The sequence below is a fragment of the Sebastes fasciatus genome, chromosome 23 (assembly GCF_043250625.1).
Source record: "Sebastes fasciatus isolate fSebFas1 chromosome 23, fSebFas1.pri, whole genome shotgun sequence".
Classification (NCBI taxonomy): Eukaryota; Metazoa; Chordata; class Actinopteri; order Perciformes; family Sebastidae; genus Sebastes; species Sebastes fasciatus.
The window spans coordinates 13,128,228-13,142,697 of record NC_133817.1 but is presented as its reverse complement, the minus strand read 5'-3'; the positions used below and the strand labels follow the sequence as shown (position 1 = coordinate 13,142,697).

General features: G+C 41.3%; 1 protein-coding gene across 2 annotated transcripts in view; it reads left to right on the top strand.

Annotated features, from left to right (window-relative positions):
- Window positions 1–256: 256 nt before the first annotated feature.
- apaf1 (apoptotic peptidase activating factor 1) overlaps window positions 257–14,470 on the top strand; it is a 52,930-nt gene continuing 38,716 nt past the window's right edge. For both annotated transcript variants that reach the window (XM_074625955.1, XM_074625954.1), the window contains exons 1-21: window positions 257–401; window positions 2,112–2,294; window positions 2,531–2,720; window positions 3,039–3,236; window positions 3,421–3,610; window positions 4,465–4,577; window positions 5,315–5,446; window positions 5,717–5,955; window positions 6,227–6,394; window positions 6,487–6,618; window positions 7,398–7,511; window positions 8,117–8,301; window positions 8,904–9,030; window positions 9,210–9,335; window positions 9,480–9,620; window positions 9,884–10,009; window positions 10,096–10,242; window positions 11,132–11,260; window positions 11,498–11,623; window positions 13,323–13,442; window positions 13,623–13,748. In XM_074625955.1, coding sequence (XP_074482056.1) covers window positions 2,151–2,294; window positions 2,531–2,720; window positions 3,039–3,236; window positions 3,421–3,610; window positions 4,465–4,577; window positions 5,315–5,446; window positions 5,717–5,955; window positions 6,227–6,394; window positions 6,487–6,618; window positions 7,398–7,511; window positions 8,117–8,301; window positions 8,904–9,030; window positions 9,210–9,335; window positions 9,480–9,620; window positions 9,884–10,009; window positions 10,096–10,242; window positions 11,132–11,260; window positions 11,498–11,623; window positions 13,323–13,442; window positions 13,623–13,748 — 2,973 coding nt within the window. In that variant the 5' untranslated portion in view covers window positions 257–401; window positions 2,112–2,150. The remainder of the gene's footprint in view (window positions 402–2,111; window positions 2,295–2,530; window positions 2,721–3,038; window positions 3,237–3,420; window positions 3,611–4,464; window positions 4,578–5,314; window positions 5,447–5,716; window positions 5,956–6,226; window positions 6,395–6,486; window positions 6,619–7,397; window positions 7,512–8,116; window positions 8,302–8,903; window positions 9,031–9,209; window positions 9,336–9,479; window positions 9,621–9,883; window positions 10,010–10,095; window positions 10,243–11,131; window positions 11,261–11,497; window positions 11,624–13,322; window positions 13,443–13,622; window positions 13,749–14,470) is intronic.

The following is a 14,470-nucleotide window of genomic DNA, read 5'->3' as shown; positions in this document are numbered from 1 at the left end:
AGAAAAGAGCTGAGCACAGTAACATTTGGTTAAACTAATTACAGATTAATAAATGGCTTAAGTAATGTGAGGGGGAAAAAACATGTAAATGAGTGAACACACTTATTTCCGAGCAGACGAGTAGTCATGAACGCAGCATCAGTTTGCCCAGTTACACAGATGCGTGAAATGCATGATGTCACCAGTCATGTGGTACAAATCCGGCCACGCCATTGGCTGCTTCACAGGGTTGTTATTGTTGTGAACCAGGAAGCTCACTTCTTTCGAAATTGGGTGTGTAAGTAACACCTTTAACAGAGATATAAACTGCCTTTGTTACTCATTTGGATTCTTTAAAACGTGAGCTACAACCATATCCAGCTTAATAAATACCTTCCTCGGAAAAAGAAAAGAAGATTTTCGTGAGTATCTGCTGGTTTTCTTTGTTTCATTTGGTCAATCAAAGTGAGTAAACTTGTCTGGACAAGTATTGAAATGAGGTAAAGGCTAGATATGCACTTTCACATTGACTGACAGACACTACAGAGCTCTGTTAAAGTAGCTGTGCACTGCTCACTCACCATTTCATTGATGTTATTCAGGAGAAATTAACCAATAAACCTTATATTAACCAGGTGGGTAACCTATCTAATCTTTGACTGTATTACTTTGCTGCTTAATCTGAGTATATGTCACCTCTGTATTGTAGATGTTTAACCTTGGTGAGTCCTCTGTGAACAGCTGATAAGCTCTTGTATTTTCACTTTCTTCCTTCCTTCCTCTTTTTGTATTTGTGTTTGTGACTCATAGTTACAACTACAATAGAAGTGTCTGTATACTTGTGTGTATTTTAGGTTGGGGTGGGAATAGATAGATAGATAGATAGATAGATAGATAGTAACTTTATTAATCCCTTCAAGTTTCCAGCATCACAGTTCCATAGTGCAAAATATGTTAGTAAAAAGGCAGTAAAAAAGTTAGTAGTGCAAAGTACAAAAAAATATACCAGATATAAAAATACAAGGAGATGAAGAAAAACTGTTAAAACTGAATATAGTGCAGGGTAACAGCTGTGATACATGACCATTAAAAAAGTGAATATAGTGCAGAAGAGACTGTTAAAAGTGAGTATAGTGCATTATTATCTGTCCTCCTTTGTCCCCCCCCCCCCTCCCTAGAGAGGTGTTGTACAAGTAAGTGTCCAAATAGAAGTATCTGTATACTTTTGTGTATTTTATGTTGGGGTGGGAATCACCGGAGTCCCCACGATACAATATTATCACGATACTTAATTCACGATACGATCTTATTACGATTTTAAACATATTGCGATAAGATATATTGCAATATATTGCGGTTTAATACCTTCTTCAACCGCAAATTTGTATCTAATAACATACAGTTTTCACGCTGTTCATCTCAGAGTTTTCATTCACATATCTTGAGGTCAAAGGTCAAAGGACCCCTTTGAAAATGGCCAGTTTTTCCTCGCCAAAATTAGGCGGAACTTTGGAACATTATTCAGCGTTCTTCCCGACAAGCAAACATGACATGGTTGGTATCAGTCGATCCTTAGGTTTTCTAGTTTCATATGATACCAGTATCTTCACTCTAGCTTTAAGACTGAGCCATTTACAACCTCTGAAAGACAGAATAGCGGCTGTCGGATTGTTATGGAGCGAAGAAGTAGTTTTCTGTCTCATTTTCTGTCACTCAGTTAATCAGCAAATCATTTCAGCTCCAAGTATTTCATTTTTAAAGTATTTTTGGGAAAATATACATGCAAAAAAAGGTCCTGAATGTGGGATTTTGTTTATGCAGGTTGCATGTTTGCATGTTAATGCTACAGCATAAAAGGATATTATAGATGTGTGGCAACAGTTTGGGGAAAGTCCTTTCCTTTCTTAGCATGACATTGACCCTGTGCACAAAGTGAGGTACGTAAAGCTTTCCCAGAGAGTAGAAAAGACAGAGGCATATTTTCTGTTTCAACAATCATCAGCAGAACTCATTAATACTCTTGTGGCTGAACTGGAGAAAATAAGTTTTTTCTGTAAAGTTTTGGCGTCCACATACTTTTGGCTATGAAGTGTATAATCACTGAAGCTCATCAAACTTCCATGTATCTGCAGTGCAACAGGAACCCTGCATGGTTGGCGTGTCGTGCAGAGATGGCGTTGGAGGAAGGGGCACGGAGCTGTCTGCTGCGCTTTCGCCACAGACTGGAGGAGGACATCAAGCCGTCCTACCTGATGGACCACATGATCAGTGACGGTGTGCTCTCTGTAGATGAGGAGGAGAGGGTCAAGACGCAGGTGAGCATTTTCTATGTATTACATGGTCGGTTTCCGATATTGGTATACATTGTTTGTTATATACTGTGAAAAAAAACATACATATGCCTTTAAAAACTTGCTCTGTCTCGAATATGACAAATCATGGATGTTTTCACCAGCTCATATGAGAATCATCAAAATAGCAGCATGTAAACTGCATATAATGAAGTGTACGTCTCATCTCTAATATCTCTCTGTCTCTCTTTCTCTCTCAGCCCACCAGGAGGGATCAGGCTGTGGCTCTGCTGGAGCTACTGCTGAGGAAGGACAACCAGGCCTACATCTCCTTCTATAATGCCCTGGTCAATGAGGCATACAATGATTTGGCCAATCTGCTTTACGATGACATACCGCGCATGTTACCCGACGGACACAAGAGCTCCGCTAATGGCTACACACCTTATGGTGAGAAAGTGGTGCTGTGGGTGTTTTCACCAGACTAGTAGAGAGAAGGGAGGTTGTGCTGTTGTGGGAGTCCTTGAGAGTTGGAGAAAAACATTTAATGTGCTATTTTGATCAGATATGTTGGGTTACTACAGTAGTTCAATACATCATGAGGTAAAAAAAGTATGTTACCAGGCTGTGCAATATCTTGAAAACTCAAATTTGAATTTTCAAAAGTGTCATTTTGGTTAAGTAGAAGAGTGAAAACTTCAACACTTATTGAATATATTCGCCGTTTTGATTTACGTCTTGTCTGTCAATCCCTTTCCTGTCCAACAGTCCAGACGGTGCTCAGTGAAGGCGGCGTACCACAGAGACCCGTGGTGTTTGTCAACAGACCAGAACTTGTGAACCGCGTCCGGGAGAAACTCTACTGGCTGCAGAAGGAGCCTGGCTGGGTCACCGTCTACGGCATGGCTGGCTCGGGCAAATCTGTCATGGCTGCTGAGGCTGTCCGACACCACGGACTCATCGAAGGTGAATCAGCTTTGACTGGCTAACACTAACTATCGACATGCCTTATTTTGACCCTATGGAAAGAAAAAGCATTAAAAAATCGTAGTAATCCTGGACTGATTTTCATTCCCTGATTGTCAGTTCTTCTCACCTCTTGCCTCTCTGACATGCCTCTTTCCTCCATCTCCTCTTCCTCCATCTGCAGAGTGCTTTCCCGGAGGGATCCACTGGCTGTCCATCGGCCAGCTGGAAAAAACAGACTTACTAGTGAAGATCCAGTCATTGTGTTTCCGTCTGGAGCAGAGTCTGGATTCCCATTCCCTCCACCGGCCCCCCAACTCTCTGGACGAGGCCAAGGAGCGCCTGCGCTTCCTCACGCTGCGCAGATATCCAAGGTTACTACATGTTCAGATATGACTGTTCAAATTCGACTGCAACGCAGGGCAAATGGGCTTGTAAGCAATAAATACGAAACAAATAGCAATATGGAGAACAACTAGCGGCAACAACTACTTGATACCACTGCTTTATTTTATTTTAGACAAGTATCTACAAGAAAATAAAATCATTAGCCACCAACTGAGTATCCCTCCGCTCACTCCTGCCTTTCCAAGACTGCGTTAACGTGAGCCACAGAGTGCAAAACTGTGGGAACGCCGTTCACCTCTCTCAGAGGCCATCCTTACCATAATAACACTACTTTAGGAGTCAATGAATAATCGTGTTAAATAATCATGATCTTGATATTGACCAAAATAATTGTGATAAGGATTTTTGCAGCCCTAATTATATTCCATTTCTGCTAATAGATCCCCCGAAATGTTATATGATGTTCCTTTAAAATAAAATAAAAAGTGATAAGAAAAGGAAAACTCCAAATTAAAAGACAAGTTTATGTTTATTTCTTAAACCAAACACATATAAATGATGGCAGTAAATTTGGTTCTGGGAAATGTTCCAATAAATGTCATTTGGATATTTACTGCAAATGATAAAATACAGTTGGACACCTGAACCGGAATAGAAATGATATTGCTGAATAATGCTAATAACTGCAAGGACGCTAGATGATACATTTATCTCCTGTTTTTATTCAACTGTGTCTACATGCAGTGTTTCTATAAAGAGCTTAAAACTCTTGTGTGTGTTAATCTGCCGAAACACTAGCCACTGTAGGTGCTGTTGTGGTAAACACTGTTTCATGGTTTTCTTGTCTCTGATCACTTGTCTGCGTCTGTTTGGGCTTCAGATCTCTGCTGATTCTTGATGATATCTGGGACAGCACAGTGCTGAAGGCGTTTGATATCCACTGTCGGATACTTTTGACCACAAGAAACAGAAGCCTCGCTGACTCTGTTAGTGGTATGTGCCCTATTATTTTTACTCTGGACTCTATATACACTTGCAAATTTGAATTAATTAACCTTATTTTTTATTTACAATGGAAAAGACTGTTGTGCCTACAAAACTGTAGGTACTACGGGGTCAGAAAAGTGAAGCCAATGCAGAAGTGCCTTAAACCTGCATTCTTTCTAATAGCCAGCAGGGGGCGACTCCTCTGTTTGCAAAAAGACTGCTGATTGTATAGAAGTCTATGAGAAAACGAGCCTACTTCTCACTTGATTTATTACCTCAGTAAACATTGTAAACATGAGTTTATGATCTGAATCGCTAGTTTCAAGTCTTCTTCAATACAGCATGATGTTCATTTCGTAAATTATGGTCCCATTCAGAACCAAATAGACCATAAAGTGGGGTATGCTTTAGGGCACGGCTACCTTGTGATTGACAGGTCGCTACCACGGCGTTGTCCGGTCCGAGAGTTGTCCCAGATCTTACAACTTTAACCCTCTCACAGTGTGTTTTCAGTTCATGAAAGTTACTTTTAACATTTTGGTCGCCTTAAAATGTCTTATTCAGTGTTCGGTTGTACTTAGCTCCGCCCTCTCATGTCACTTAAAAAAACAAGTTGGCGACGGACAAAATGCCGAAATCGAGGCTTCACAACCGTAGTCACCAAACCAATGGGTGACGTCACGGTGACTACGTCCACTTCTTATATACAGTCTATAGTCTGTGCTTGTGCTTGTATTTTGTAGGTGCCAAATATGAGGTGGAAGTGGCGAGTGGTCTGGATGAAAACAAGGGAATGGAGATCCTCGCTCTGTACACTAAAACTGAACTCCTGGGACTTCCTGAGGAGGCTCGCAGCATCGTCAGAGAATGCAAAGGTCTGTAAACTGAAACATCCTATACATGCCATCTGTAATTCTTTTCACAATATCAATTACAGATATTGTTACATATACAATTTGGCAGATAGATCTAAAATATTTATGTAAAGATTGATTTAATTCTGCATTTACTTACTGTATATTGGTGATGTAAATGACCCATTAACAGCATCAGAAAATATAAGTAAGTCGCAGGTTCACATCTTGTGTTTTGTGGGGCTATAATGCCTTTGCTCACTTTTCTGCTTCTCTGTGCCACCGTCTCAGGTTCCCCTCTGGTGGTGTCCCTGATCGGGGCTCTGCTCAAAGAGAAACCAGACCGCTGGCGCTACTACCTCCGCCAGCTGCAGCAGAAGCAGTTCAAGCGTATAAGGAAGTCGTCGTCTTACGACTACGACGCCCTCGACCAGGCCATGGCGGCGAGCATTGAAGTCCTACCTGACGAACATCGAGAGCTCTACAAGGACCTCACTGTGATAGAGAAGGACATCAAAGTCCCTGCAAAGGTTTGTCTGCACAACAAGAGCTATGGTCACATGACCCCGTTAAGTCTGTTAATTTCTCAAACTGTTTTCTGTCTACATAACTGGCCTTACGCATGCAAAACATGCACAAGCAAACATATATGTTGCTTGTACAGGATGTAACCATACACCCCACTATGTTCCAGTATTTGGACAGATTATCAGGATATTCTTTCACAGATGAAAAAAACAAGGAAATGGAGCATCTCTCCAAAGATGCTCAGGCTACAGCGTTTGTTGTTCCTTCTTCTAGGTGCTGTCTGTTCTGTGGGACCTGGAGCCGGAGGAGGTGGAGGACATCCTCGAGGACTTTGTCAACAAGTCTCTTCTTTTTGTGGACACTAACAATAAACCCTACCTGTACTACCTCCATGACCTCCAGCTGGACTTCCTGGTGGAGCAGAATCGCACCCAGCTCGAGGTGAGTTTGGATGCAACCTTACAAGAACTCAAGCTGTTGGATTTGAATCTTTTTGTTAACTGGGCAGATATGTATTTATGTGTGTGATTCAGAGCCTCCACAGTAAGGTGGTGCATCAATACCAGCAGCACTACAGAGACGCTCCTCCCACCTCAGGAGATGAGGAATGTCTCTACTGGATCAGATTCCTGACCTACCACATGGCCAAAGCCAACCTCTCCCAGGTAACACACACACATATTATTTTACATTTAAAATGATAATTGTGCTTAAAAACCAACCTTGTTCGGCATTATAGAGCTTTACCTGATGTAAAGCATAACAGTGGAACATAAGGATGGGGGAAAAAATCAGTTCATGCATGAATCAAGATTCATATCTTCTAAGATTCTGAATCAATTCACAACTTCCAAAAATCTAATTTAAAAAATGTTATTTCTACAGATGAACCCAGATATTGCTACTGATGGACAGTAATCCTACACACCAAGTCAAAGTTGTGTCAGGCATTATTGTGTGTTTTGTTGAAAGTTTCTGAGAAATAAAAGCCAATTTTATTTATGTAAAAGGCAGCATTTTAATTATTTGTATAACTTGGACTTGTTTTTCTTGAAGCCACTGAGAATTACTAAAAACAGTTTTTGTAAAAACTTTTTATTCGTGCAAGTTTAGCATGAATAAATGTTACCTTTTGCCTTTGTGTGTTTATATTATTGCAATTAGTTGATACACGGTTTTCAAATATAAAAAAACTCCAAAAATCTTATACACACTCTAATCGTGAGGTACTAAAGACTCACACCTGTAGTGAAACACATTTAACTGAACATCAGCATGATAATTGATGTATTATTTTGCCTGTATTTCTCATACTGTGATATATATGCATATATATACTATTGGGAATAACATTCTTGCACAGTATCAACGTGACTTATCTCTTTTTCTTTCTTGCTCACCATGTCTCTCTCTGTCTCTGTCTCTCTTCTGTCTCCCTGTCTAGGAGCTCTATTCGCTCATGTTTTCTCTGGACTGGGTCAGCATCAAGGCCCAGATCATGGGTCCAGCTCACCTCATCAATGACTATGTGGAGTACGGACCCATTCTGGACAAAGAGGTCAGCAAGTGTGGTTACTTTTTTGTGTTAGTTGCTGATTTTTCACAGATGAAAATGATAGCAGGTGAAGGTGACGTCTATTCTCCGTCATTTAAATATGAACTTTAGCCAGATATGAGTCCCTCTTCAGGGAAAATGAAGTTTTAGAAGTCCTTCCGTCTTTCTTGCCCTTGTCGTCTTTGTGAAAATGTGTGAATTAAACTAAGAGTGTCCCTCTATTATCTTCCCCCAAGTTGTTTTTGAGACATATTGGTATCTCATTTGAAAACACAAGTTAATCGCCCTTCAACGTTTTTGCGGTCCCCTGTTCCCTTTCCAATTTTCATTACTGCACGGGCAGATCTGATAATTGGCAAATGGTTTATCTGACACGAGCAATGGAACCTCTAATCAAATTTTAGACTTGACTTGCCTAAGAAAAAAAGGACGAGGACAAGCAAAGAAGAGGATTAGGACAAAACCCCTAATTATTAAACAAAACAATGTGTTAACACCAATAAATTATTTAAAGATTGAACTCCTCATCTTAAAGTGCTTTGTGAAGAATAGTTGTGCCCTGATGAGTTTCTTGTTAGTGTAACAGACTTATTTTCTGTCCCCTCCAGAACAGTGACGTGCGCAGTCAGTTCCAGGAGTTTCTGTCTCAGAACGGCCACCAGCTGGAGCAGCGTCCGTTCCCCGACGTGGTGCAGCTCGCTCTGTCTCAGCCTCACACCTCCGAGGTCTACAAACAGGCACTGCTGCAAGCACAGGACCGGGCCGCCACGGGGAAACTCTACTTTGACTGGCTGTACGCAAGCAAGCTAATAGTTTACTGTGGTGTTTTTCTGATGAATGTTCTAATAATGATGTTAAAACCAAGTGATGCATAGGCACCTATGGATATATTTAAAATAGCTTTTTGCAAACTGTGTTATGGAGAAGATTTCTGCGGCAATATTGAGATAAAAGCTAATTAGATGTTTGTTTTATTTTCACATACTGTCATGTAAATTGGCAAAAATCAATTCTCATTTTCATTGAAACCTTTATTATGTTAAAGGGTTATTGTGTGAAACATTCATGACAATTCAATGCATTAAGGCCCAGACACACCAAACTGACATCAGAAAAGTAGCAGCAATGAAGGCCGCCTGTTTCATCGCCTTACGTCGCCTATGTTTCGGCTAAAAAGTTGCATTCGAATACATCGCAAAAACTACCGCCAATGCCCAACTACCATGCACGTGCTGCACCTGTGTGAGATAATAACTCACCATATCACGACAATAACCTGTATATTTACTTTATATTCAGCCTTATTATACATTTTACAAAAATACAATGCAGAAATGGAGATCATAGGCTGTGTATCCCAGGTTGGTCTTATATTTGTGGTGTTTTTTTGTTCAGGAATAAGAGCAGCGTAGAGAGTCTGTCCCGTCTGGTGATCCACCCCCACCAGGGCTCCATCTACTCCGCCTGCTTCTCCCAGGATGGAGCCAGGATCGCCTCCTGTGGAGCCAGCAAGACACTCAAGGTATCAAAGCACGTTTGTTATTGTAGAGTGTCTGTGTATAGGTGGATGTGAACAAAATGATGAAGGGCAAATAGTTTCCATGGAGACCAAATACTGCAAAACATGGAGGGCGATCCACTTTTGTTGCTAGATGATGTTGCATATGTAACATATTGTCGTGCAACTGCTTTCACGTTCAGGTGTTTAAAAGCAACACGGGTGAGAAGCTCACAGAGATCCAGGCCCATGACGACGAGGTGCTCTGCTGTGCCTTCTCCCCTGACGACCGTCTCCTAGCAACCTGCTCCAGCGACAGGAAAGTCAAGGTGAGCAGATAACCGTCCACTCACCCACCCATCGTGGCCAACTTGATCACAGCAACACACGGGCAAAAGTAGAAAATCCAGCATTTTTTTGTACTTTTTTCTGTCTCTTTATCGTTAAACTCTTGAAACCGTGTCTCGCTGCAGGTGTGGAACGTGGAGCGAGCCATGCTGCTGAGGGTCTTTGAGGAGGAGCATGAGGAGCAGGTCAACCACTGTCAGTTCACCAACACGACACATCGCCAACTGCTGGCCACCTGCTCCAACGACAAGTTCTTGAATGTCAAGGTGTGTCTGTTTTGCCCGTCCATCTTGTGACTTATTTAAATTTCCTATATTTGCTTTTCTTATTACCTTCCCTCCTTTATGTGCTCAGTCTCCTTCTTTCTCAGTGTGCTTTTTTTCCATACATTGCAGCACTAAAAGAGTAAAATATACTGAGAGCTCAATGCACTGCAACTTGTTTCTACCTCTTTCTCTGCTGCTCTTTCTCTTTCTCTGTCGTCTGTCTTTATCTCTCTTTCTCACTGTATTTCTCTGTGTTTCTGCAGCTATGGAACCTCAACAAGCCGTCCTCCCAAAACACCATGTTTGGCCACTTTGAGCCAGTCAACCACTGCTGTTTCTCCCCTGATGACACTTACGTGTCCACTTCCTCCAACGACGGGACCGTTAAGGTGACCGCCATAAAACTAGATACTTTTAAAGATGTCCCAAGTATTTGGGCTAGTAACTAACTAACTTTGTATCTGTACTTATGCAGCTGTTTCAGGTGTCGTCCGCCAACGAGTGGAAGACAATCAATGTGAGAGACATGTTTACAGAGAGTGACGAAGAGGTCCTCGTGAAGTGCAGCACCTGGACCGCTGACGGCAAACGCATCATATGTGCAGCCAGGAATGCCGCTCTGGTGAGCTTTTTGCTTGAAAGGGCATATTCACATTTTAATGAGCGGAGCTGCAGGCTGCCGTTGTTGCGTGGGAAGCACCGAATGTGTGATAATAAAGACTGTGTGAATCCGTCTTGTCGTACATGTCTCAGCTATACAGATACAAATCCAACAGGGTCCGCTTCGTCCTCCCTGTCCTTGATGTCGGTGTGTTATTTCATTGAAGGAGACAGTCTTTGTCTTCCAGAGAGTCTAAAGAAGTGTGTGTCCTGTTTGTAAATGTGAGCGTCTCCTCCCCTGCCGAGCTTTCCAAAATCAGTCAGTCTTGTCGTGCAATCAGTCCGTCTGTGTTCTCTGCGTCTACATTTGTTTGTATTCTGAGAAACAACCCAGCAGAGACGTCTCAGCTCCTTCCTTTGACTTCAAGGAGAGGGAAGTTTGTACAAGATAATACTTTATCTTGCAGTACAACTCAATACACACACTCAATATGTACAATACACACTATGAGGATTTATAGTAGCTCCAACCTTTACATCGGCACGCCCGATATGAGTACAAAAATGCCAAGGATATGTTTGAGGTCATTTAGAAACAATAGGCTTCATGCAGCAACATTCATTTTCTGTTAAGACAAGTCAACTCCAGATGAACCAAATGTTCTTAACCATCCAAATCTGCTCTGAATGATGAATCCCACTGGATCATAAATTGGAGGTGTTTGGCCGCTGTAAGAAGAAGAACTTCTTCAGCAGTAGTGAAACTGAGTTACTGTTAAATAAACTAAAACAAAATAAACATGTGGTTTTCCAGAGCGTCAGTACTGGTGTTAAGGAAAATCAAAAAGCCATATTGCACCCAGACAGAGTACAGTCTGTGACTTGTTGTCTTCTTCTCTCTCTTTTTTCAGGTGTTTGACGTGGAGACGTCGGACCTGTTGTTGGAGATCAGAACGAATCGTCTGAGCGTAGTGCAGTACTGTCACGCCTGTCCTACTAGTAACCTGCTGGCAATCGCATTCTCGAACTACGCGGTGGAGGTATAATACATACATACATACATACACACAATCACACTGTATATTTAACGTCTTTTTTATGATTTAATATTTTATTTTAGTGTTTTTTATGCATCACTTCTTCTCTTTCTGACCCATTTTCTACATTTCTGAACTGTTTACTTTGCTTACTGTACCGAGGGTGTCTAAAAATAGTGGTATACTGGTGAATAAGCGTCCGTGTGTGTGTGTGTGTGTGTGTGTGTGTTTGTGTTGCAGCTGTGGGACTTGGAGGCCAATAAGAAGATGGCTGACTGCAGTGGTCACCTGAGTTGGGTCCAGCGTGTCCAGTTCTCTCGTGACGGCTCCCAGCTGCTCTCCTGCTCTGACGACCAGACCGTCAGGGTAAGACTGACTCAGAGTGTGTGAGATGTACTGTGTCTGCATTAGTCTATCAGCTCTCACAGATATTGTCAGTGTTGTTCTAATTACCTCTTGTGAAACGAAAGCCAACAGCGCTTAGTTCCCCCTCTGCCAGATGTTTCAGGAATAAGGTCGTAGCTTTTGGTGCAAAAATTCTGTCAAACTTCATTTTGTATGAATGAAAGCATCGCATACGAACTGTTTTAGGCCACAATATAAATAAAGAATAAACAGCTACTGGATTATGAAAGAAACTGAAATGCTGGAGTTCAGTGCAGCTGCTGCTTAAGGCTTTTGTCTCTATTATTGAGGTTATGTAAACATGGGTTGTTCGCTGATTTGTCCTGACTCACCGCTCCCTTAAACAAAGCAGTATGTAACAGCCTGAAAACAAAGTCATTATATGAAATCTCTATTTGCATAAAAACATGTTTTTTTTTATGCGCCGGCGGCAGCAATGTTTTCAGCTTGTCCGTCCGGACCGTTCTTGTGAACACGATATCTCAGGAACGCCTGGAGGGAATTTCTTCAAATATGGCACAAACGTCCACTTGAACACGAGAATGAACTGATTTAGATTTTGGTGGTCAAAGGTCACTGTGACCTCACAAAACACTTTTTTTGGCCATAACTCAAGATTTCATATGCCAATCATGACAATTTCACACAAATGTCTTAACAGGATAAAAATATGAAGTGATGACATTTTGGACAGACGTGGATGTAAACTGCAACTTCACTGGTTGGTGGAGGCATACAACCGTGAGGCGGTAATTGTAGTTTATTTGGATAAATAGTATTCTTTAAGTGAAAGCTCATCAATCTAAATGACAAACTAAAGCTGCGGTAGCGTTCTGCACCCAAATTGTCATTATTCTGGTGACAGTATAGTACAGTAGGTTGTTTGTAGCACTGTTCAAAACCAGTGAGCTACTCTATTCCAAAGTGTTTTACAAAATAAAAATAAATAAATATTTAAATCCAAGAAAACTCCGTAGGTAAGAACTAATCGGGGCGCGGAAGCAACAATAACCAGAAACCAATTTTAGATTGAAATATAGTACAAATTATGCTTCTTATTAGCTTCTAATTATGCTCGATCAGAACTAATTGTATGACGTGCTGCCCGTCCACATCAAAATCAAACATGTTTATAGTTGTTCCAAATGGCTACACTTGGAGGTGGAGTGAAAAGCCAGCCAACATAGAGAGGGGGGTGACACAATATAATTTAAAAATGGGGATAATGCATATTGCGACACAGCTCCTCTAATCCGATGTTGGAAAGGTGTTGGGTTCCAGAAGCTATTTGACCCCCCGAAATGCAATTCTGAAATTAACTACTCCTTAAACGTGACCATTGAGGCGACATCCACCCTCAACAGCAACTGAAACCATCCTTAACAGAATAACTCATATGAGTTAAACCGGCCCATTTCTGGAAATTCAGTTTGAAGTGCCAAACAAAACTGTACGAGACAGACACTGATGACTTATTTATCACCACAGACCGGTTATTCCCAATTTGTCTCTGCAGCATAACGATGAAAAGTCAGGCAAAAGATTAATAAGCAACATCGCTGAGTGTGTAAACTACTGTGAGTTGATGTTGAGCTGTTGGCTGTAGCTCTTTCAGTGGAACTTTATATCACGCTATTTTCCTGTCTTGTGTTTCTTGTAGCTATGGGAGACTAAGAAGGTGCACACCTCCTCAGCTGACTGCCTGAAAAGAGACTCTGACGTCCTCTTCAATGATGAAGAAATCATAGTGTCGGCCGCAGACAACTGCAACAGACTGCAGGTGAGCCGGAGTGAAAATAACGAAGAGGGACTGAATGAATGAATGAAAAAAAAAAAGCAGATGAGTTGGTTGAAGCAGGAATATTTTGTATTCTTTGAGTTCAAGTGCAGACTAGTATTACTGTACCATGATGTGCCTTTACCAGGTTGTCATTGAGAACAATGTGTGTGTGTGTGTCAGGTGCGTGATGGCAGGACGGGATCAGTGCTGTTCCAGTCGGAGGAGAAGTCGTCGAGGATTCGGTGTACGTGTATGTGCAGACAGCCCTCTGCTGTGGCCCTGGGCCAGGAGGACGGCACCGTACAGGTAGAAAACACATTCAGACCTACAGCGTTGGTCAGAAAAAACGAGCAATTTGAAAACTTCATCATGAGTAGTCAGAAATTCAGGAATTTTCACTATTATTATTTTCATTATTGATTAATCCAACGATTATTTTCTCAATTAAACCATTAATAATTTGACTATAAATGACAGAAAATAGTGAAAAACGGCCCAAACAATTTCTCACCGCCTAGGGTTATGCCTTCAAATGGTTTGTTTTGTCCAGCCGACACTAACTAAACTCCAAAGATATTAAATGTACCATCATATAACCCCAAGAAAAATATGAAATCCTCACATTTTAGAAGATTGAAGCAGCAAATGTTTGGTATATCTTCATATCTTAAATATAAAGCTATGGCCAGGAGCCGATTTACTCCGCTGAAATCTGCCTACCAGCACCTCTTAAGCTTCTAATTAACACGTTATATCTCATTTATTTAATCCACACATACAGGGTTAGGGTAAATAAAAGCTTTACTATATACCCACTAGAACACTTTGTGCCTATAAAGAGCACATGCAAACGATCGCATTATTAAAATAAAGGTTGTAAATGTCTTCTTACGTGTGTGTGTGTGAGTGAGGATACGTCTTTCTGTGTGTTCATATTGTGTGTGTATGTCTCTATTCCGTGCGGCTGCAGGAGGTGTGTTTTTCAGATCATGTTGAATCATGAGATCTGACGTTAGCTCTGTCACCCT